The sequence below is a fragment of the Centruroides sculpturatus genome, unplaced genomic scaffold, assembly GCF_000671375.1.
Source record: "Centruroides sculpturatus isolate CEXI.00-Female unplaced genomic scaffold, Cexi_2.0 scaffold320, whole genome shotgun sequence".
Classification (NCBI taxonomy): domain Eukaryota; kingdom Metazoa; phylum Arthropoda; class Arachnida; order Scorpiones; family Buthidae; genus Centruroides; species Centruroides sculpturatus.
In genome coordinates, this window is record NW_019384745.1 from 211,633 (window position 1) to 236,873 (window position 25,241).

General features: G+C 29.9%; 1 protein-coding gene across 1 annotated transcript in view; it reads right to left on the reverse strand.

Moving 5' to 3' along the window:
- Positions 1-25,241, reverse strand: part of LOC111628448 (trichohyalin-like) — a 75,086-nt gene that overhangs the window by 17,278 nt on the left and 32,567 nt on the right. The window contains exons 8-11 of the mRNA XM_023372245.1: positions 20,634-20,823; positions 13,976-14,237; positions 13,567-13,908; positions 5,546-6,077 (exon numbers count right to left, since the gene is read on the reverse strand). Of these exons, the coding sequence (XP_023228013.1) occupies positions 5,546-6,077; positions 13,567-13,908; positions 13,976-14,237; positions 20,634-20,823 (1,326 nt within the window). The remainder of the gene's footprint in view (positions 1-5,545; positions 6,078-13,566; positions 13,909-13,975; positions 14,238-20,633; positions 20,824-25,241) is intronic.

Below are 25,241 nucleotides of genomic sequence, written 5' to 3' on the forward strand. Positions count from 1 at the left end.
CAAAGATGGTAAAATTGGCCAGAAAGGTGATGGCTACAGTTTTTTGGGATACACACAGAATTATCTACACCAATTACTTGGAAAAAGGAAAAACAATAACTGGAGAGTATTATGCATCGTTATTGCATCGGTTGAGCAAAGAAATCAAGGAAAAAACATCCTCATTTGAAAAAGAAAAAGATCCTCTTCCATCAAGACAATGCACGGGTGCACACCTGTGCAGTTTCGATGGCCAAAATCACGGAATTAAAGTTTGAATTATTACAACATCCACCATATTCACCGGATTTGGACCCCAGTGACTTTTTTATTTCCAAACTTAAAAAAATAGCTCAGCAGACAATGATTCACGTCGAACGAAATGGTCATCGCCCAAACAGATGCCTATTTTGAGGACCTTCCAAAATCTTACTTTTTAGATGGTTTAAAAAAGTTGGAGAAACGCTTGGAAAAGTGTATAGAGTTTAAAGGAGATTATGTTGAAAAAAAATCTACCTAAAATAATTTGTTTTTCTATCTTTTTCTAAGGACTTATTGAGCGAACCTCATATCAATGTCATTTGATCTCAAAATGGCATTGGTTGACATGCTCAGTAATAAACTGGTAGATCTCATGATATATTAGGACAAAAATGACCACCAAGCAGAAGCCAGTTAACTTTGTAATCTCATCAGTAAAACACAGTTCATACTAGAACAATAGTGACTGCTTTAAACTAAATTAAAAACAATTTAAGAAGTAGAGAAGGGAACTAAAGGGGAGATAGTCAAAGATTTCACAGTCTTTTTCAACACTGCCCACATGATTAAAAATCTATAATAACAAAGTGTTGCAGAATCTATTGTAAACATACATGAAAGGCAACACATTCCAACTGCATTTACACACACAAAATACTGAATTATGCTGTGTGATGAACTCACAAATTCTTTTGGGGAAAAGTACTTGGGTAACTCTGGTGACCCAAGCACTTTGAATTAACTAAGCCCAAGTAATTTGATATACAGTCAATTCCATTTAATTAGGCCAAATCTAAAAGAACAGAAACCAAACTAATAAATTAATACATAATTTAAATGTTTATTTGGGATAGTAGCAGAAAAGGAATTTAGAAATTTTTTATATATTTTAGAGATCTTTTGAAAATATGCCAACACTACATATAATAATTTGTAGGATTAACAGTTTGCAGAGACAAAGCAATTTTGTCTTTTTGCTCAGGCTGTTCGGTTTTTTTGGAGGGTATCAGCATAGCCTGATGTATCGCACTGGGATCCTGTCTGAGGTGAACCTGAATGCGAGCTATTGACCCTGCTCCAGATTGGACTGGATGATCCCCTTAAAAGCGAAGGGACAAAGATCCCCTGACAATTTTTTGAGGTCTCTTGACCAAGTTGGAAGACAACTAGAGTATCTTAGGAAGGTGTGCATGATTACAACTAGACTCAGACAACAGCCATCTGAGTGTTGGGACCAGCATCCAGAGCTGCAGATTCTACGAATGCTTTCACCAAAGTGGCCCATCTCCAAGTAAAGGCCATAAGGTGGCTTTTAAACAAACCCAGACATGTTCTAACTAAAAAGGAGGAAAGGAAAGATCATTTGATCAAAAATGGATTGAATTGTCAACCCTTGTGTAGGTCACTACTAATATTTGGCAACACTAGCGTGATGCGAATCAGTTACCTATCATCATGAGTATGGCAAATTTATAGTACAAATATTTTGTATATTTTGGTTTAATAAAGCATTAAAATAGGCACCTAATTATTATTTCTTTTACCTGCTTATTTATTTACTTACATATTACATATTTTATTTTAAAATTTGTTATTAGTTTGTTTAATTGGGACAGCCGCTTAATTGGGCCAAAACAGATTAGTCTCAACATGTCCCAATTAAGCAGAATTGACTTTATTTGTAAAAATAATTTATTATTATTAGTAAACTTTTTAAATGAAATTTAATCATTATTTAGTTTTACCTTAATTAATCTTCCATTATCCATGTAGCATCTAAAATACATTAAACTGAGATTATAATATCTAATTTTGAAATTATATGATTGCAATCAGTACACCACTTAAATAGGAAATCCTTACAGTGATATGGCTCCTTTTCAATCAATATCAGTTTGAATTACATTAATAAATTGCATAGGAGTTTTATCTGCTGACTATGTCAGATAACTAATGGATATTTGTGTTAAAGTAGTAAACCTGATATGAATAACAGAATATTAAAAATCGAATGCTAAAAAAATGTGAAGTTTCTTCTTTTATTTAATAGATAGAAGAACAAATGAATTATATATTATCACAATTGAAGTGATAGAGAGACAAATTTAACCCTTAACTGGTATCGTAAATTTTTCAAACGTAACTGGTTTCATGGGGGCTGCGCGGCCCCCAAGCAAAATTTGCCTTTAGAGAGCAAGTTTAACAATGTGACAGTTCAAAAGGGCATAAATGCTAAATGAAACCCTTCTTTAGTATAATCAACTTTTATTTATTTATATAATTTTCTTTACTTAATTATTACAAGAGATCACAAAATTGTTACAAATTTTGGTGTATGCTTATTTTAACAATACAAAAATTTACCATATTGTAAGTTTATACCAAAGATATTTTTTTTTCTTATTCTTAAGAAACTAATCTTATAAAAAAGTATCTTTTATAGCCTCTAACTATCATTTGTTAAAAAACCACAGGTAATATAATCACTTGTATTTTTAAGACTCAGGAACATTTTAACGCGATTACGTAGTTCAGTCTTGAGAGTTATCACATAGTATTTTTGTAATACTATGCACTTTGCAAATAAATTTCAAACAACTGTTGCACTTAGTAGCATATTTACCATCTTTTTTTCCAGCACAAAATGACAACATACTCTTTTCAGAAGATTTCGGCTTGATCTAGCAATTTGTATATTATCATCATCTATTAGCAGTTCAAATGATTCTTTGGTAGTCATTTTGAATTTTTGATGCAAGATTGAGATATCTTTGCAAAATAATTGTAAAAATTAAAAAAAACATAAAAACACATTTCCACAAAAAACCAACGTAACTGGTATCGTGGGGGCTGCACAGCCCCCAGAAAATACGTAGCTCCATCTTTGTAAGTGCTACAGGGCCAAACATTTGGCACTCGCTAAAAGTCGCGACGTAATGAGATTACATGAAATGGCAGCTGCACACGATATTTAGATTTTTAGAAAATCATAAAAATATGACGCGTGGGGGCCGCGCGGCCCCCAAGAAACCAGTTAAGGGTTAATCAAAGTTTTTTAGACCAAAACTTATTACAGAATTCAATATATCGATTCAATCAGAGACAAGTTTATGGTAAATAAAACAATTGTCTTTTGATGGAGGAACCACCTAATTTCTAAAATCTGTACTAAAAAACAATGGTTAAGTAAAATGATTCTCCTTTAAAAATCATACAATGTAAATGTCAGTTTAGCATGAATAGTTGTTCACCAGGAATACCCCTCTCTAGCAGAAAAACAATTTTATTTCTTAATGTTTAATTAACTAGATAATATAAAGGATCTTTCTCTAATCAAAAACAAACCAGAAAACTGATATCTGAAAAATAAGGAACAACTTGCAATGATAAAATGTATATTAATTAAATAAATAAAACAACAATTCTATCAGATAATTCACTGCATGTAATGCATGTAAATAATATTAGTGATTATGACAGTAAAATAAAACACTTATTTTCAGAAGACTTTTAAAATAACTTTGATAAGCATTCTAATTAAAGATTGAGTCTCCAGATCTTATTATTCAAAATCCTTTGACTTTGTTGATTACTAGTCAAATAAACTTTTAAATCCATTTTGATTGTTTTAAATGTGATTGGTGTCTTCAAAACTGATAAAATTCTAATTTTTAGAGATAGAGTGAGTGAGTGTATGAATGCATGCAAACACGCTCACTCATACGCATATGAGTTTTTTATAATAAAAATAAAAAAATAAATGTAATAAGTTTTTATTTTTGTTATTAAAAAAACTAAAAGCTGTCAAGTTGAAAAGAATCAAAAGATTTTGAATGATGATAAAATCTGAAGATGAGAGTCAATCTGATCTGTAATTTTGATTAAAAGAGTTGGAGAAAGATTTAATAGTAATAGATGCTTACTGATTGGAACAATGTGAATGTAAAAATGTGTTGACTGTATTAATAACAACCATTGAAAAATCATCACTTTTATAATTAATTATGAAAATTATATTTATTTATTAAATTATATATTCAGAGTACTTCTAAATTTCTAACATTTAAAAATTTAATATTTTTGTGCATTCTACAGTAATAATGAATTCAATCATCATTAACTTGAACCTCTTCAAATATTACACAATAAAATAACAAAAGATCTGATTAAAAACCAATTTTCATTATTGATTACTACACACAGTAGTCAATAATGAAAATGCCTGGTTTCAATAGTTTTCTGTTTGAACACAAACTAAGAATTGAAGCACTAGCAAGCCAATAATATTGTTCTGGGGGCTATCTACAGCAATCACTTACCATTACTAGAACAGTGATTTTATCACTGGCATAAAAAAGAATTTAAAAATTTCATGTGCTCGTGACCTTGGACATTTTTTACTTTGACCTCACTGTATCTTGAACTTGTATCATATACCTCGATTTTTATTACATTCTCAATTTCTTCATCTCACATGTAAAGTGACAAAAAAAAGTTTAATTAAAATTGATTGATCAAATTTTGAGAATGAACTCAATTCTATAAGCCACATACAAGATGCTTCACTAACATTCAAATATTTTCAGGACTAAAGTTTGGAACATCTGAAGTTAATGTTACAATTTTCTAGTAAGTATATTTTAATTAAGAAAAACAGTAATCTTGCATAGTCAACAAATGAAGACTACTAGAAAACAACAGTGTAACCAAAGTTCTTTTTAAATGCAATAGAATAAAACATCAAAGTATGATGAATTTTACAATATTCATGAAAAGAAAGTATAAAAATAGGTTATAGATAATTTTTATGTACACTAGTATTTCCTTAAATTATGTTATCTGAAATGATTGATAAATTTTATATTTAAGAAGTTTTAAATACAAAGCATTTTAACTTTAAAGAGGATCGTATACATTAAAATATACTCATTTTAAATAAATGTAATAAAGCTTCTGTCTGTAGATTCAGTGCTGAGAAGTAGAATGTAATAATATTGAAAATTACACTTTGTATTATAGAAGATATATTACTATTTAGTTTTATATGAATAAAAAAGAAATTTCAATATAAGCTCAATGGACTACAATTGTAATTTGTATATCAACATCACAAACCCATAATATACCTAACCCAACATTAATTATATGAATAATTTATACAGAAATTATTCCTGAAAGATATCCACCCTACTAAGTATGGAAATAAAAAAACTCAGTTTATAATTCTGTAATATTTTCCTAAAAATTATTTTACAGTATTTGAATGTTAATGTATTCAATATTAAATAAAATAAAAAGTACTCACTCCATCAGGTTTTTCATCACCAACTCCATTTTCATTTCCATTAATCAATGAATTTCGTTTGATGCTTGAAGATGGAATACTTTCTAATTTATAACTTTCTTGATCACTCCATTTTCTTCTGGGTGCATGATATGAATCACCAGAAGAATATTTATATCCAATTCTTTTTTGAACAGCTGGAACAGGAGGCGAAGAACACAAATGTGGCATGAAAATAGGAGAACGAGGCATGAAAGTTTCTTGACTATGCCATTTTTTACGCATAGAAGGATGATGAGATCGACCATCAAGATAACTAAAATTTCTAGAATGAGTTCTTATTGGCCATGATTCAGAAAACTGAGTTAACAGATTATCAGTACTTTGTGTTAATCTTCCTGGAAGTTTTGATTCTGTAGGAGAATCTGAATAAAAACCTTTATTTGTTTCTTTATCTCCTGATCTTACAATAATATCATCGGCAGAATTATAATTTTCTTGTCGATTTTTTCTAACAAGTTTAGAAACATGTTGACTATTATTGTAATGATATCTAGATAAAAACAAATTTCGTCAATATTAGTTACTTTTAACCATTTATTTTTAGCTTAAAATAAAAAGTTTAGTATAAAAAAAAATGTTTTGTTTAATTAATCTAGCTTGAAAAAAGGACAAAACCTATCTCTACTCTAGGAATCAGAAAATAATTTAATTTGGATATCATATAAAGTTGAAATTTTTTCTTAAAAAATTTCAATGACATGCAATCCAGTCATGCATTTGTTAATATTCTATGTATTCAATTTTGTTTTGTGTATATAATGGTGAAGCATGGAACTTTAAAAATGTTTATCCAAAATAAATGTTTTATTTACTCAGTTTAATTGAAGTTTAGTTAAATTTACATTACTCATAAAATATTAATTATTCTATATTAGATGTAAACTTCATGACATGAGATATTCTATCAAAGAAAGAAACTAATTCACAAGGAAACTGTAAAAACACTTGATCTAATTTGCAAGAATGTGTATGCACATTATTATGCAAAATCTAAGTATCATCTATATTGATATTAATTTATAAAATTCAAAGTTAATAAAAAAAAATTGTATGAAATTTTTTTAATAGTTGATAAATATGTTAAATTCAAAGACCAAAAATGCTTGATGAGTGAAAAAAATTATCAGAATATGTTGTGGCTTTATACAAACAGCTATAATAAGAAATTTCACATTCTGGCTCATGTAAAAAGCCACAACAAGTTGTGGTATTTACAAATGTGATACAACTTGTCACGAGTCTTTAAGCATTCATATCGTGCCAGTTAAAAATATGACCACAATGCATTACAGCATTATCAACATACCATACAGTGCATCCTGGTTATTTTCTGTTTATTCTGTAGTACAAATAAAAAATTTAGGATACATGATTAAATATTTATAATAATTAAGAACAATGGCCAAGTTTACTTTTGCAGGAATTTTAGATTGACATTTAGAATTACAGTTGATATCTTCCAAAAAATATTTATAATGCAGCTTATGCAGTACTGCTTACTTCCAGACAATATATTTGAAGCCAACCAAAGAGATAGTGAATTTGAGAAGACATCATTGATGACGTTATTGTTATTGTCAACAGTTGTAAACTCATTGTGTGCATTGTTGTTCAAATTTCTTTTTTGTACACTTTCTGCTGTTTTGAAAATTAAGGGTATGTATTTTATACCCGTTCGTTCAGGCCACTATGGGAATGGTCAGGCCAATCTAATAAAGGTTAAAATGATGGACATATTCAGACAGACTACTCATAAAAAATCTGGAGATGTATCCAGATCAAACCAGAATCCTCAGGTCAGATCCACACCTTAGGGCACGTGTACATATTCACTATTCATTGAATGCCAAGCAAACATTTGGCGAATACAGAATAGTGTAGATGATTTACTTATGGCAAATTTTCGATGTTTGCTATTTCTTGATTCTTATTGGAAAATTGTGCCAAAACAAAAGAGAAGGATGTTTGCTTCTGCATATTTGTATTGTCCATCCACACTACTCAGCATTTGGCGAGTAGCAAATGTATGGATTTGGTCATAAGTGTTTCCATTTTAATCTTTTTTAAACTAGAGCTAGTCTTTTATTTTTGAATTTAGCTCATTTTTTCAATTTTGTTTATAGTTTAAATATTTATTTTATTTTTTTCTATGTAGTTTTTTCCTGCAAATTAGTTTTATTGTGTTTTTTCTTTTTAAATTCCTTTCTTTTTCATATTCACATTTTTCTGCATTGGTGACATGATACCATCCACTATCTTCTTTCAAGTTTTTTTTTTTTTTTCATTAACAGATATGAACTACTCAACTATATATAGCATTAGCACAAATTATTGTATGAGTATTTCCCATTTTCTAGCTCTTGGATGAACATTTCTTGTTCCCGCAATAAACTAATGTTCAGCAAATAATTGAATGTGTGCTTCGCAAAGTGACAAACAGATCAGCAGATAGTTTGGCAAAAGGCATTAGATGAATAGCAAATGTGTGGACATACACTTAGACAACTTGATTATCCAGTCGGATTCTAAATAGCATTATTTTTTTTCAGGTGCAGAAAATTTAATAGTTGCATGAAAGCAAATTGCCAACTTCACTGAGAAAATAAACTTTTAATTTTTTTACACATAATTTACAAAAATTCACATTCTCCTAAAATAACTGCAAATGATGTTCTGTTCTTCATGCAGCAAAATCATTTCTGCAATCAAAACTGCATGTATAGTGTGTCAAGAAACCATTCTTAGTCTTTGACATTTTTGGTAGTAGCACTGGGTAAAGGTACAGAACAGCTGGGTGATAGTCAAGTGGAAACAGAAACTTACAGATTTTTGCACACTTAGCAAATGATTTGGCAGATTTTTTTAAAATTTTTTGGTAAATATTGGTAATATATAAATATAAATCACAAGTTATCAAAATTTATGAATTTTTATAAATGGACTATGAAAATTTCAAAAACACATATGATGATTACAAAAGAACAGTAGTAGGTTATTAATATCAGCACAAATGTAGATGCGAGAGACGAACAGACCCCCCACTAAAGTGTTATTTTAAATTTTAATTATTGGGAAATTCAATCATCTAAATTCGAGCGTTTTATCAAGTTAGGCTAAAAGCCATAAAATTTATTTCCCACGAAGTTGATTCCTTGTTCAGGAGGATCCAGCTAGTCAGTGATGTGTCACCCGGAACTTTTGATAGAGTGCCCATATTGGATGCCAGACCATTAACAACCTCCTGACCTCCTGGGAAAAACCTAAGAGGAATAACAAGAGAAAACGGAAAAAACACCCGAAGTCAGTCGTCTTCCAAAGTCCGTCCACCCAAAGTCGTCCTCAAGGATTAATACCGTGACCAAGAATCCAGAATAAACCCGTGACAAAGATCGGGCCTCTTTAAGGATATCATCCCCTCTTCCGTGCCTCCACACCGTAGTGCTCCTGTTACCGGACCCTCTAAAGACCCAGAACAATTTCATCGGACCTTGAACATTCCATCGATGGGATATCCAGTCATCATATAACAGATTCAACTCAGTTAAAAGGTATTTATCAACCCGCGATTCGTTTGTAAACTCTCTCTCTCGAACGGCCTAGTATAATTAGGGGCTATGCCAGAAATTGAATATATCTGTATTTTCTTTTGTTATAATTAAAATTGTTATTTATTTGTTACTATGGAGTCCGAGTGAGTCACTTCCTTGTCTCTCTCCTCACCTCTACTCCGAATCCAACCACTCACCCGCTACCGCTTGCGTGACATAACGTCGCGATTTCTGAGTCTGGTGTCACATCCTGATGTGGTGTCAAAGAGACACCACCCTACGGTCACATAGATATTATTATGAAGCCAACCAAAGAATTTTGAGAAAAGTTTTAAATTACAATAGGGAAAAGGTAATAGAATATTTATGTGGTATTGCAAATAACTATAATATGAATTAGTAAATTTAAAATAAAAATTTTCTTTGAATCTTATTTACTTTTTTATTTTAATGTAAGTTATATATGTAACATGTGTAAATATGTTTATTAATAATAATTTGTAATTAACAAAGAAAAAATAGTTTTTCCAAAATTCATTTATTTTAATATTGTGCAATTATACCTTTTCATTTTAAAATCATTTTCAGGCCATATTTTTTGTTTTTTTTAACCATCTCTTTTTAAATAATTCTACAAATTTTGATTTATGACATAAACAAATATTTATTAACTAGCTGACTCGTTAAATAAATAATACTGTCTTTCCTTAAAATTCTTTAACAATTAAATTATTATTTCAGCAACCTAATAGTGCTGTTTTTCCCCAAACTTATCATGATGACTTTTGTGTGTTATAACACTCTTTTTATTATTTTTAAGTACTTTTAACAAAATACATTTAGGACTCATATCATCCCTCTGCAGTTGTTACATATTAAACTGTACAAAACAAAGGTACAAATAAATTCTCAATTTTAATAACACAAACTAAGACAATAAAATTTAAACAATAACTTACATTTGGTGTACAAACCATATTATTAAATACACGTTTGGCTTTCAAATCTTCAAATACATTATTAAAAGCAACAAGACACATATCATACATATTTGAAGATTTGAAAGCCAAATGTGTATTTGATAATATGGTTTGTATACCAAATGTAAATTTAACTTATTGTTTATATTTTATTATCTTAGTTTGTGTTAATAAAATTGAGAATTTAGTTGTACCTTTGTTTTGTACAGTTTAATATATAACAACTGTATAACTGAAGAGGGATAATATGAATCCGAAATGCATTTTGTTAAGGTACTTAAAAAGAATAAAAAGAGTGTTATACAAAAGTCATTGTGATAAGTTTGGGAAAAAACAGAACTATTAGGTTGCTGAAATGATAATTTAATACAAATCTAAACAAGAAGATAAATGAAGAATACAAGTTTTTTAACAATGCTAAAATTAGCACTTTGATGATAATAAAATAACCACCTTAGTGATAGTAAAAACAAGCACTTTAGACATCATATTGATGTCTTCTTCAGGTTATATCCTTCTGATGTTCTATCAGATGACATGAAAGTTTGTAGCACCTATAGAATATTGTCTTGTGTCTGTGCTTATTTGTTGTAAAGAAACCATAGAGATGTCTGACTTCTCCAATGTTGAAAAAATACCTGTCATTATAAAGTAATCTATATAATGGTGGCTGAGGCTTGATTAGGAGGATAAGACAGTGTTTTTTTAAAATCCCTTGCAATTCATAATGTGATTAATGCTGAAAGACAGTTTTATTTATTTAAAGAACAATTATTGGCATAAAGTGTATATTTTTATTTATTGTAGCTGACTAATTTTTTGCATATTTTTTGCATGAAATTTCAATATAACTTCAATATTTTTATTGTATAGAATTACGAAATTGTAAATTTAAAATTTGAAAAACCCCACTTATAATTAGGTTTAGATTCTTTCTTCTTTAACTGGTTTCTCAAAAAATATTTAAATTTACTGGGTAGTAGATCAATGGAAAAGAATGGTAATTTTAATAAAAAAAATGTGTTATTTTTGTCTATTAGTTTGTCTCCCATTGTCCATTTGCCATCAGTCAGTTGACCATGTCCCCTGGTTACAACAAGAGTATAAGAGAAAAATCACATAGATTTGCCATAAAGTTGTAGTTTGCAGAGTTTAAATCTGGAGTTTTATCCATCATTGAATGTTGATCTTAACTCAACTCAAATGCCCAAAATGGTTACCAAATCAAAACCATTCCAAGTGAACAGTGTGGATCCAGCCACCAGCCTTTTGCAGACATTAGTCATTCAATCCAATGTAGTCATATCCATCTCTCTCTTCACTACTGCTTACTGGAGTTCAACCTTTTAAAAATACTTTCAACTAAGCACTTGCAGACTTTTTGTCCATCAGAGTAGATTTCAATTTAAATCATTTTAACCTATGATACAAACTGTTTTTTTGGAATGTTTTTTTAAAAATCTCTCCCAATGCTTCTTTTTAAAATATTAGATTTATCCACGTCTTTTTTCAAACTTATGTTCTATTTAAATCTTTAATTCAAAAATAAATCTTTCTTTAAAAGATGTATTGTCTTCTATTATTATTATTATTTATAACTTCCAGATTTAAATTTGATCCATAAATATACTGTTCCTTTACATTCCTTTTCTTTATAACCCATTTTTTTCATATTGATCACATCCATATTTAAGCTTTTCTCATAAATTTTAAGCTTTTCAGTTGTCCATAAATTTTGCCCTTCTTTAACACCACAGATCAGCTTTGCCCTTTCAAATTCAACCTGATTCTCTTTCTGGTATGCCATGCTAAGGACTGTGTTATTTTTCCCATTTCCACAAGTCCTCCTTGTATTCTCTAATTCTCTTATCCAAACTTCTTATTGTGGCTCCTATATAAAGCATTTCAACCTCCTCTTTTTCTCACTACTGGTATCCTATAAACCCTCTGCCCTATCTTTCTCTGGAACCTATCATTCTCATTTCACAAAACACTAAATATTGTCTTACTTCTTTTAAACACTATCATTTTCTTTGCCCAAAAAAAAACATTGGATGGAAATATTTATTTCCCTCCAATGTTTTTTCTTTTCTCATTTCACAAAATTAACCAGGATCCTACTCTCTTCTTTCTCTTTCTAGTTTCTTTCACTCTTTTTTTTGGCTTTCTTTCCAATTTCCTCTCTCCTCATAAAATTATCACTATATCTTTAATCTTTTTAAGCTCTTCTTCTAAGTCATCACTCTTTGATGTATCAATGCCCTATGGATTAGCATCCTAATGGCCTCCAAGTATACTGTTCAGGGTCCTGAGATTCTCATGGTATAATATATATAGCAGTTTATTTGTGGCTTTTCTATAAACCTTTGTGACAATTTTTATATACTTTTATGATATTTACATCCAAAAAATGTTTTGATGACTGACACCTGTTCCAAATTAAATGGGTGAGGTCTGAAAATGTTTTTACAAACCTTTCAGTCCTGCTCATATCTTTCCACATCATTAAGGTATCATCAGCATATCAAACAATAAGCTCCAAATTCTCTTACCAATTTGGAGCTGAATTTTATAAATTTTATTTAACAATTATAGATACTCAAGGACTAATACAAAAATTTTTAAAAGACATCTTAAAATTGCTCTGAAGTCTGTAATGAAACTGAACTTTTTCATCTCAAATGCAAAACAATTTTAATTTTACTTAATATCTATCATATAAAAGTTCTTAAAAATTGCTAACTAATAATGATAAATAAAGCTTATTAAGAAACTGATTAACTTTTTAAATGCAAAAATATTTGTTTTTACATGAAATGCTGATTTAGAAAATTTTTTTCTTATTGATTTTAATTACAGCTACTTCTTGGCTTAAGATATGATCAATGTGCCAATATAAAACCCTATTACAAAAGAATTATAAAACAAATTGTAAACATTTACTTTAAAAAATTAGTGAGACAAAATATTAACATTTACATGTTTTAGTTTAAAGATAGTTCTGGTTTATGACAACTAAAATAGTTGTTGGACTAGAATTTTGTTCTAACAATCAGTTCATGAGAGGAGCCACATCTGTACTCACTTTCATTTTTTAATTTTTATGGCTATTTCATATAAAGAAAATGAAATGAAATCATTTAATGAATATGAATTCTGTATAGAAGAAATTATGTAGTTGTACAATGTAATACATTAATAATGAATATAATAGTTGATTCAAGATTCTTATAAAAAAAATCCTTTTTAATATTATAAAATGTCTTAAATCTGTGAGTAGACTTTTAATTTTAAATTTCATTTTATTATTATTATTATTAAATAAAATTTGAAAATAAAAAAACACATCTGTTTCTTAACATTTATCAAAAATCTGAAAACATAGCAATCATTTTAATTTTAGCACAGTTAATTATTAATGCTGCTTTCATTGATATTTATGTGAACTTACTTTTCTTCTGTCTCTGAACTACTCAAAGAGCCATCTGAACTAGTTATCTTTGCATTTCTTGATTTATATGGTTGTGGAAAAATAGACCGTGACTGAGATAATGTCTTCTGATTTGCCATTTCTCTTTCCCAGTGCTGTCTTCTCAGTTCAAGTAACTTTTTACGTTTGGGATAATGTGGATCTCTCTCCGACATCTTAACAAAAGGTTTTTGCTGAGGCGGCACACCCCATTTTACCGGCTGCTGTAAATATTCATAATTCTTCTGAGATGCTTTTGTTGGTTTATTATGTTGAATTCTATTCTTCCTGGATGGTCCAATACTTAATAATGAACTAGATGTACTATAACAAACACAATGAAATATGCATTACAGAATTAATAATCTTATAAATTTTACTTAATAAATACCTTAAAGCCGAATCTCCATCGTCAGCAATCCACTGATTTACATAAGCAAAATCTGTTTGTGTTCCAAATTCTCTATTTTTGTTTTTTGCTTTTTCCCTCATTCTTACAACTGTGGGAGTTAATATTCTGTTTTCAATGTAGCCATGTGTTTCTGAAGTATCTGTTGTTTGCACAGAAAATTCTCGAAACTTTTCAGAACATGAATTTGTAACATTGTCATTCTGCTTGGAATAAATAGTCTTCTGTGGTGACAGTTTGGTAACTGTGAGAAAAAATTTTTTATTTTATAAAAATTATATGTATTTAATCAGCCATTTAAGATATAATTTAAATGAAAAGAAATATACACAAAATTCTCAAAAGAAAATAGATTATTTAATGAAATTTTGAGATATTTAATTTTTCAAAGTTTTGAGAAATCAATATACATTTGATATACAGTAAACTCAAATTATATGAACATTAACTTATTAGAAAAGTGATTTGGATAATCAAAAAATTTGCATAATTTGATTAAGTAAACACATTATCCACAAATAAAACTACAGTCAAACCTCAGGTTACAAATGCTCCTGTTTACAAACAAACAAAATTTGGTTCACAAACAAAATTTTGAACACCATATTTGCTCTGGTTGCATACAATAACTCAGTTTCCAAACAAGCTACTCAGGAGAGCCGGCCACCGATCGTCAACTTCCTATACTTTCTATGTTAAAGAAAGTCAACACATGACCAATCAATGACAGGACTACCTACTCAGAAGTTAGTGGCACTGAGATCGCCTCATGTCACCTTACATCGACAACGTTGCTATTTAAATTACATTTCAATGCACATGCAGGAAAGATATTTCCATTTTTTGGTATGCATTATAGCTGAATTTAAATCAAATTAATTAATAAAAACAATGTTAATTGACATTAACATAGTATAAATGGCATCCAAGAATTCATGTTTAAATATGCTTAAGTTAAATTAAATAACAAAAATTTATTAACATAATATTATATAGCCTTTATAGGCATTTTATGCATGAAATACAGCTAAAAATTTAAAAAAATGGTTTTGTTTTGGGGGTTGGGGATGGATTAATCCAATTTACATTGTTTCTTATGGGAAAATTTGTTTCAATTTGAGAACAAATCAATTTCTGAACAACTTTTAGAAACAAATTAAGTTTGTAAACCGAAGTTTGACTGTATTACAATACACTACCTTATAGTAAGTAATAAATACGCTTTGGAAATTTTCTTTCCTTTCTTTTTTCAATTAACTATTTCTTCTATGACTGCATTGTTAGAGAGATGTTTCTGTTTGTTTGGTTGTTTAGAACTGGCAGTAAAAATCCTATAATAATGTGTGATAATCATCTTGTGATATTTCTGATTAAGTAGTTTCTACAAAATGTAATTCAAATAATTTAATAAGACTTATAAGTTATTTAAATCTGCAAATTGTTAATAATACTTATGTTATTGAATATAAACCAACAAGACTAATATTGCTGATGTGTTCATTAAGCCATTGTCTAAAAGCAAGTTTGATATATTTATTGAAAATTTTTTAAATGACAGAAATTAGTGTTGTGAATTCATATTGTATGTTACTGCCATGGGGATATTGTTATTATATAATTTGGCAAAGTGATATATTGATATAAAAATGTTATAAAAAAATTGTAAGTTATAAGTAAGAGAGCCTGAGAGAGGGCTTAGTGGCAAATTAAGCAATGTTGCTAACTCATTGTTTTTTAACTGTGTAATGTAAGTTGTTAAGTTTATATTTAATAGTGAGGTGAAGTTTTAAACACGAAAATGCATACATCGGACATTCAGTGCCGCTTTCCCAGAAGCATAGGAGTTTGACAATGGTGTTTGGAATGTCAAGCGTGATTCCACCAACTATCCAAACACCATTGTCAAACTTCTAGGCTTATGGGAATGCGGCGCCGAACGTCCAACGTACGCATTTTCGCATTTAAAACTTTGGCCTCAACCTTGCTAATAATTAAATTGTTAAACTTCATAACTGCTCATCTATTTGATACTTTTTTAGAACACAATTGTGATTTGTAATGATAATATATGTAGTATAAATTAAAGGAGAAAAGAGTTCATACATAAGTAGGCCTAAAAACCGTAACTGTTTATGTTATTTCTCATTGAATAAGATCCTAATATTTTTAGAAACACGCAAGCCTTAATAACAACTTTGCATCCTTCGGCAAAGAGAGGACACGTTTCTTCACATATTCAATGCAGCATTTGTGATGCCAAACTTTTCCAACATATTCCTGCAGTTAATGTTTATTTTCAGGCCTCTTCTATGAAAGTTTTGAGTCCATAATATGCCAAAAGTTCTCAAAAGGATTGAGATCAGGATTGTTACTGGTCAGCTCAGGTATTTGATCTGGATCTCAAAGGAATTTTTGACTTTCTGGCTGTTATGTATATAACATAGAAAAGTATTTTACCTAAACAATAGTTTTTTCCTGTTTAAGTGACAATAATGCTAACAGACCATAAATGACACATTATTCACCATTATTCACAGTGACATGGAGCAGACTCATTCTGAAAGATGCAAGCTTTTGTGTCACAACATTGTTCCTCAATCGGTGAAATGAATTAGTTTAACAGATAAGATGTTTTTGTAATATTCTCCATTCATAGACTTATTTTCACAGTGTAGTATGACTACACCATTTGATTGACTGGAAACTTTACTGTCCTACATCAATCATCCCTGTTATAAGCCTTATCTTTTCTATACCTAACAGAGCTTGCTGTCTGATCCATTCACGTTGAATTTGGATTCATCCAAAACCTAACAAAATTCCATATATAAACACTCCAGTCTGCATGCTATTTGGCCAAGAAAAGTTGTCTGTGCATTTTACTTGTCAGTAATGGTTTCTTATGTGGCTTTTAAATGCATATTGCACAGTTTATGTACTTCGTATTTACACCTGTCTACTCTTTCCATCTTACTTTCAGTTCAGAAAAACTAGTAGTACACTCTCATAGGATAAGATGCCTCACCATCCTATCCTGACACAATATACTCACATGTTTACTTCCTGGTTCAGCTTTTCTTTCAACATTGCCATGTTTACATCTCTTGTAACAAATGGACAATTGTTGATTGATGATAATGCACACTTGATTGATGATAATGTACATATTTCATGAACTGATAAACTCTCAGCATTCAAAGCAACAATTACATATTTTTTACACAGTGTTAACTGTCTAAAATTCTCCATTTTTCTCATAACATGCTCCACCTTCACACAGATTTATAACAAGGGACGTCCCAATACTGATACCATATCAATACTTTCCTCCAACACCAATATTAGTATCAATATTTTCCCCAGGTATTGAATCTGACATCATTACATTTTCATAAACAGGTAAGGTCTGCCCAAAACCAGATTTTGCAGCCAAATCAGAAACCAAAATAAAATTTTACAATAATTTCAGTTGAGATAAACTTATACAAAAAATATTAATGACTAAAAATAAAAAAAATATATTATGTCAAATTTCATTTCCAGAATTTATGTCTGCTTAGAGTTCAGATTGCTATTTATAAATGAATACAGTAAAACCTCGAAAACTCGGCTCTCGATAACCCGGCACTCCGAATAACTCGGCCACACCCTGGCAGGGCAGAAAAATCCTTAGTTAATTAGTTTTCATTACAGACAGCTTTATAAAAGTATAAAAGCTCTCATAAAGTATTTTTCTGAGGTCTGTCTTATCAGGTAAATTACTGTACACAGTGTATTTATTAATTTTCATTTTCATGTAGTAAAGGCTCTATGCGTTCATAAAGGACGTACTTTTCCTTTGTTTAAGGGTATTTGGGCAGTTTATTCTTTGTTACATTCTCAAGTAAACAATACATACAAGTACAGTACAGTATTTTCTGAGGAAACACTTGTACTTATTTTTTTTAACCCCATTCCCGATAACACGGCATTTTCACAAACTCGGCCACCCTTCGGTCCACATTAGGCAGAGTTTTCGAGGTTCTACTGTATTTAATTAAACATTATGCAGTACTTTTGTTTGTTAATCAGCTTGGACCACTGATGTTGTTTAAAATGAACTACAATTTTTATATACTTGTTTGCACTGACCCTTGAAAATTCGAACATAGTAAAGAACTTTCAATGTAAAGACACTGTTTTACCTCTTCACCAATGACTTCTTATCCATCCCTATCCTGTGTTTACTAGTACCCACAGAGCTCATTAGCAGGACTACAGATCAGGGGATTCTTTTGTGTACATAAGACATCTTATGAATGTAAACTAAAGTACTGACTGACTTTCTGATCTACATACTCTGGGAAATTAAATCCTGGCTAAGCAAAAAAATATTAATTACTGCTCTGGGGCTCATTCAGTCTTCATTTGATGAAGGCTGAGTGAGCCCCAGTTCATTTTAATGAGTACAGTACACCTATCCATTTTTCACGTGGTCTATTTTTATGTGATTTTGAAACAACATGGTCAACAAAAGATAACTAATCCTCTTTTTACGCAATTTTTTTTACATATAAAAAACAGTTTATTTGAACAAAAAAATAAGCAATTTACAAAAGAAACACAAGCTTTACACACAAATATTATTAATGATAAATGATGTTAGAATTTTATTATTCTAACATCATTTATCGTTAATAATATGTGTGTGTAAAGCTCGTGTTTATTTTGTAAATTGCTTATTTTTTTGTTCCATTGAAGTTGTGGATCCTATTGAGCATTTTTCTAAAAGATGTACGTACTGTACTTTTCTATGCAATTTCTTTTTACACGGCATTCTTTGGAATGTATCTACTGTGCAAAAAGAGGGATAGGTGTACCTTCCAAGCGGTAAAAACAACTGGAAGGCAACACGACAGAACAGTGACAGCCAGCAAGATTTCCAGTTTCTATATCCGATGACGATACTGGGCCAGTATCAATACTTTAAGACTGATACCGATACTTTGAAACTACTCATGATACAAGTATCGCTACTTTTGCAGTATTGGGAAATCCTCATTTATACCAATGGATAATACAATCACCAAAAACGTTAATGCAGTAGATTTTGTCAGGCAATGAAAAGTGTCCTAGTATTTATGATGTCATGGGTAATGTAATTTTATGGTTTCTCACAGGTCTGCAACAAAATGATACTTTAAAGAAAAACATATTTCTATAGGATTTTATGAATTATACAATTTCCATAGCTGATACTGTAAGTATAATAGTTATACTATTGTGTAACATAGTAATAAAATTAGTTATGTTAAATGTGCAAAACTTAAATAATTCAGACAACCAGAAGATGCAAGAAGTATACATATGCCATAAATTGTTATAATGCCTTTAATATTTTAATTTATATTAACACTTGAAGCATATAGCATTAACATGATTTCATTAATGATAAATATATGCTAAATGATCTGTTTTCATCCTGACATGACAGTTAAATTATATAAGAATTATAGGTATGTAAAAGAATAAAGTATTTCATCACATACTCTATATTTTTAGTTAAAATTATTCACTTTTATATTATATTTTTCTCATTTCTTTGCTATTCTTAATTATTTATTACATATTTTATAGTTTTGCATTCAGAACTGTTAGAATTTGAGAAAGAATTTAAAAATATTAACTGGATTCTGTTAAAGTAAACAATTTCACATTGTATTTCATCAGAAATTTATTAACAATTTATTAAATTCATATGGTGATGTTTTCAGACCTATTTAATATTCATCCTTAGACTCAAACTGATAGACCATGTTTTATTTTAATTTTATATAATATGCTTTTCAAAATTTTTTGGTGATGCTCTATTTACGATTTAGAATGTTTTGTTTTCTTGTTACATTTAAATACATAGAACGTATGTCCTAATTTGTAATTTCATTTTATGCGATACGATTGCTTAAAGATGGGCATTAAATATATCCAGAAACATCAGCATACAAAATTAATATACTACAAGAGAAATAAGATGTGAATTGTTTACTTTGTTTAATTTTCATAACTAATGCTAATTTTTTAAACGTTCTATTTTATTAACTATTCTTTGTTCAATTTATATGTATGGTGAAGATGGTTTTAAGTATGGCTGAAAATATTTTATAGTATATTTAATTTTATATTTAGAACTTTAACCTGATTTATTGCAGTCAATACATTTTATATATGTATATATATAGAAATAATCAAAAACTAACATTAAAACAGATTTCCCTAGTACTTTCAGGAAATTCTTTACAAGTTCTAAGTACAGAATTGAGTTGAAAATCAAGAATATTATTTCATTTCAAATTTCTAAATTTTGAACATCTAAAAAATTTAATTTTAAAAAAGCAGACAATTCTCACTTGTCTATATGTATTTTTAGTTTCCCAAAACAAGAATTATTATTATTTTATAACTAACTCTTATAGTACTTTTAAATAATTAACATTTACATATCAAACTTCTAAGCTATCATTTTTAAATATTTGATATAATCTGATATAGTACTATATCCTAACTAAATAAAATTACATTTGACACATCTTGGAAAATCTGCTTTAGTTTTTTATGATAAAAACTATAACTTTATTTGTTATGTAAATAATAAATATCATACTTTTACTTTCTTCATTTTCAGAAAGAGCTTTATCAATATTAAATACAGAATCCTCTGAACTCCTTAAACATATTTCACTGCTTGATTTTTGAGATCTTTGTGCTTTACTTGCTCTTTTAGCTGCTTCTGCTGAAGCCTGTGCTTCTTCCATTGCTGCAATCAAAAGTTTTCTTTTTCTCTCTTCTTGTTCCTACAAAAATTATTATTAAAATATAAATAATTCACTAAACAAAGATATGCTAAAATGTTATAACAAACATTAGATTATTTATCATTTAATTTTAGATATTTACAAGAATGGTCAATAAGTAATCTTAACTTTCTATGCAGTAACCAAATTCAATATTACAAAAAACATGACATCAGTTTTTGATACAGTTTCTCTGGCAATCAATGCTAGTATGCCTTCTTTTGGATAGTACTTAAATTTTAAAAGAAAAATCATCTTCAGGACTGAGTGCAAAGTCATTCATGCATCTCCTTCTGTACTTCATTTAACCAAAATTTCCAGCCTATGAGAATCTTGTTCATGAGTCCAGAAACTGTGATAATCCTAAAAAGCAAAGTCCAGAGAGTACAAGGATACAGAAAACATTCATTAATTTAAATCATCATCCCTTCATTTCCAGCATTAGCAGCTTGGACACACAGCAGCCATTTTCTTATAGTAACAAATTACAGATGACAATGTACACAAGATCAACAAAATTATATGTAAAATCCTAACTAGCTCTGTCACAAAGATGTATTCATTTTGCAAATATACTCATCTGCAGCTACAATCACATGGAGTGTGATATCTTGCAATCCACTGGACTATGGAGAGTCAGCCACATTTTTCATACTATTCTTGAGCTTATCTTTTCAGCAAATGTATAAATTGAGCCATAAGTAGGCATTCCTATACGAAACCAGAATTTGCTAATAGATGTCAACATGTTTTATGCCCTCAGCTGTCAGAAAACAAATAAGATTTTCCTTGTTGCAAACTTCTAGGAAACATCACTCCCTTGTACTACTGGCTGTACTAACGTGACTGCACTAGGAACAAAGTCTGACTTGCCAAGACATGCTCAATAACATATTGAGCATGTCTTGAAGTACATGAAATATGTTATTGAACTAATACAACTTAAAAACTGTGAGAAAATTTCTGGTTGTCATTTTTGAATATCTTATAATTTTCAGACATTTTTTTCTTTGGTGTGTCAGTTAGGCAAGTGTAGATAGTAAGATATTTGTTTTGTAATTTTGTAAATAGTCTAGTTTCGAATTTCATATTACTTGTCAGATTTTGTGGAGATAGTCTTAAGAATAGTTCTAAGTTTGTTTTAAGTTGCCAAGTGTCATGAAAGTTTTGTGAATTGTTTTTGGTTTTGAATTAAATAAATTTTTGTTTCATTTTATAACTTGTCTAGTTCTTATTTTCTAACACTTCCTATTTTGTATTAATAACAATTGTACATAGTACAGTCTCTAGAATAATAAATCTAGTTATTTTTTTCATGAATAGTTGGAAATAAATCAAAAATAAATACTTATAGACTCTCACCTAAACACAAAATTTCCAGCAAAACACTCAAATTCAACATTAAAATGTTCTCAGTCACTCCTTAATTAATCAGCCTTCTTCAGGAAAAGTCAAACGAAAATAACAGTTCTATTTATAGAATGTAGCTGCGTTCTACACGTAATTTAAAAAAATTTTTTTAAATTAGTTCAAACAACGGCTGTGACAAATAGTAAGCAGCGTATATTCCTTTAAGAGTCTAAATAATACTTCCATGCATTTGGTATGGGAATGTAATCCATGTTGATGCCCGCACCTCTTATGCCAGCCCTGTAGATTTATGTGGCCTCTAATATTCTTGTGTGTTGTCTGTCGAATAGTGTATTACGGTAGCCTTGTTCCATAAGGGGAAGGTTATTATTGGTGACATACTAGACCAGGAAATTCCTGGCCCAGTATACCACCGATCCAGGAATTTTCCCCTTATGGGACAAGGCTACCCTAATACACTATTTGACAGACAACACACAAGAATATTAGCGGCCGCAGAAATCTACAGGGCCGACATAAGAGGTGCGGGCATCAACACAGATTACACTCCCATACCAAATGCATGGAAGTATTATTTAGACTCTTAAAGGAATATAAGCTGCTTACTATATGTCACAGCCGTTGTTCGAACTAATTTAAAAAAATTTTTTAAAATTATGTGTAGAACGCAGCTACATTCTATAAATAGAACAATTATTTTTTTGACTTTTCCTGAAGGCTGATTAAGGAATGACTGAAAATATTCAAATGTTGAATTTAGGTGTTTTGCTGGAAATTTTGTGTTTAGGTGAGTGTCTATATATATATATAGTTCCAGTTTATTGCTGTGGTTTTTATAAATAAATACCTAACACTAAGCAGTATTTCTATGAACAAATTTGTTTGTGTCTGCCTGTTTAAAAGTCCAGGGGCCGTATTGTGGTCACTGTCTCTCGTCTCTCGCAAGCGACGAGAGACCAGAGACAATGACCAGAATATGGCCCCAGGTCTGGAACCAACCGATCTTCATTTTTGGTTTACGTAACAGCATAAACATCATAAACATTAGGTTATTTCTGGGTATCAAAAAATTAGATGTTACATAACTGGCACTCAAATAGGGACCAGTTGGTTCTAGAATTTTGGTTTGAACAGTTTTTTGGAATCAATATTTAAACAGAATTTGTATTTGAATTGATAAGATGCTTGTGAACTCTATCCAACACCTAAATAGTAAAAAGGGCAGAAAATATGTCTACAAGTCATTCAGAATTTGTTGCTTTGCAACAACAGTTAACAATCCTAACTCAACATGTAACTGCTTTGACAAAAGCTTGTCAAATATTGCTTCATGTCTGTCTTCTTGAATCACTGAAATGCCAACAGAAAGAGTGGAAGAAGCAACACTTCCTGTGTACCCACTAATGACCATGTCCTCACCAGCTCTGGTCTTGACCACACCCACTGTTAACCAACCACCAGTAATAGTCATCAATAACAACCCAACACCTGTAAAGAAATTCAAAAAGGTACTTCTGACTACTCAGTAACCAATTTCATTCATGATCTGGAGCAACATTTCTATGTGAACCAGATCCCAAGTACTCAATGGGCGGACACTGCCTTCTTTTTACTGGAAGGAATCCTCACCAATTAGTAATGCAAAACAAATAGGTTTTTATTAAACACTTTATTGTCACAAGACCTCTGTTTGGCAAGGCACCACAGAGATTACAAAATACCAATGTTCAGAGAATAGTACAAATAAAGTTATATGGATTATATACATTCAAATATCAGATACAAAGAGAAACTTAAGCTATTATTACATAGGAACCACAGTAATTATTTTAGAATTTGTATATGCATGTTAAATGCCTATATACCATTATACAAATTCTATTATCAGATCAGTTGTGCATATTTTTATCTACACAAAAAACAAAAAAAAAACAAACATTTAAATTAAATTTTATTTCAATCTATAATGTATTCATCATTATTTTGTACAATGTTTTGCCATCTTGATGGTAGCTTTTTAATCCCATCTTCATAAAATGATTTTGGTTTTGAATCAAAACATTCAGAAAAAGTATTGCTGACACTATTCTCATCCTTAAAAGTTTTCCCTTTTAAAAAGCTATGCAAACTACAAAGAAGATGATAATCACTGGGAGCAATATCTGGCAAATATGATGGATGAGGTAAAATTTCCCAGTTGTAGCATTTGAGTTTTTGTACAGTTATTTTTGTAGCATGTGGTCTGTCATTGTCATTTTGCAAGAGAACCTGTTTTCTGTTAACTAACGATGGTCAATTTTTTAAAATTTTTCATTTAAAATGCTCTAATTGCCCACAATACATTTGAGCTGTAATTGTTTGATTAGGTTCTAATAGCTCAAAGTGAATTACACCCAACATATCCCACCAAACAGACAAAATAATTTTTTTTTGATGCAACCCATCTTTTGCAGTTGGTTTTGATTGCTTGTCACAATCTGTCCATTGATTTTTTCTCGTCACATTATCATAAAGGATCTATTTTTTATTTCTAGTAAACAACCAATCAAGAAAAGTTTCTAAAGCAATATGGAAAAAAGAGATATGCAAATGTTTACATGTTGTCAATTACCTATTGACAGTTCATGTGGTATCCATCTTCCTAGCTTTGAAAGTTTTCCGATCTGGTGTCTATAAACAGTTCCATGGGATGAATTTAAATGTTTTGCAATTTCATCAACTGTTAAAGATGGTTCTGCTTCAACTAGTGCAGAGAAAGCATCATCATCAAAATCAACTGGTTTTCCTGTATGAGCCTTATCCTCCACACTAAAATCATTGTTTTTAAAACTTTCAAACCACTTCTGCACAGTCCTTACACTAATTACAGTTTGATTATATACAGTATTTATTTTTTTGGATGCATTTGTAACATTCTCACCACTTAAAAATAAAAAGTATAAAACATATCTTTTATATTCATCAGTTACTTCCATTTCAATGAAAATAAACAATTAAAATGTTCCCAATTCTGAATAGCATCATATGAATGAGATCCAATTTCACAC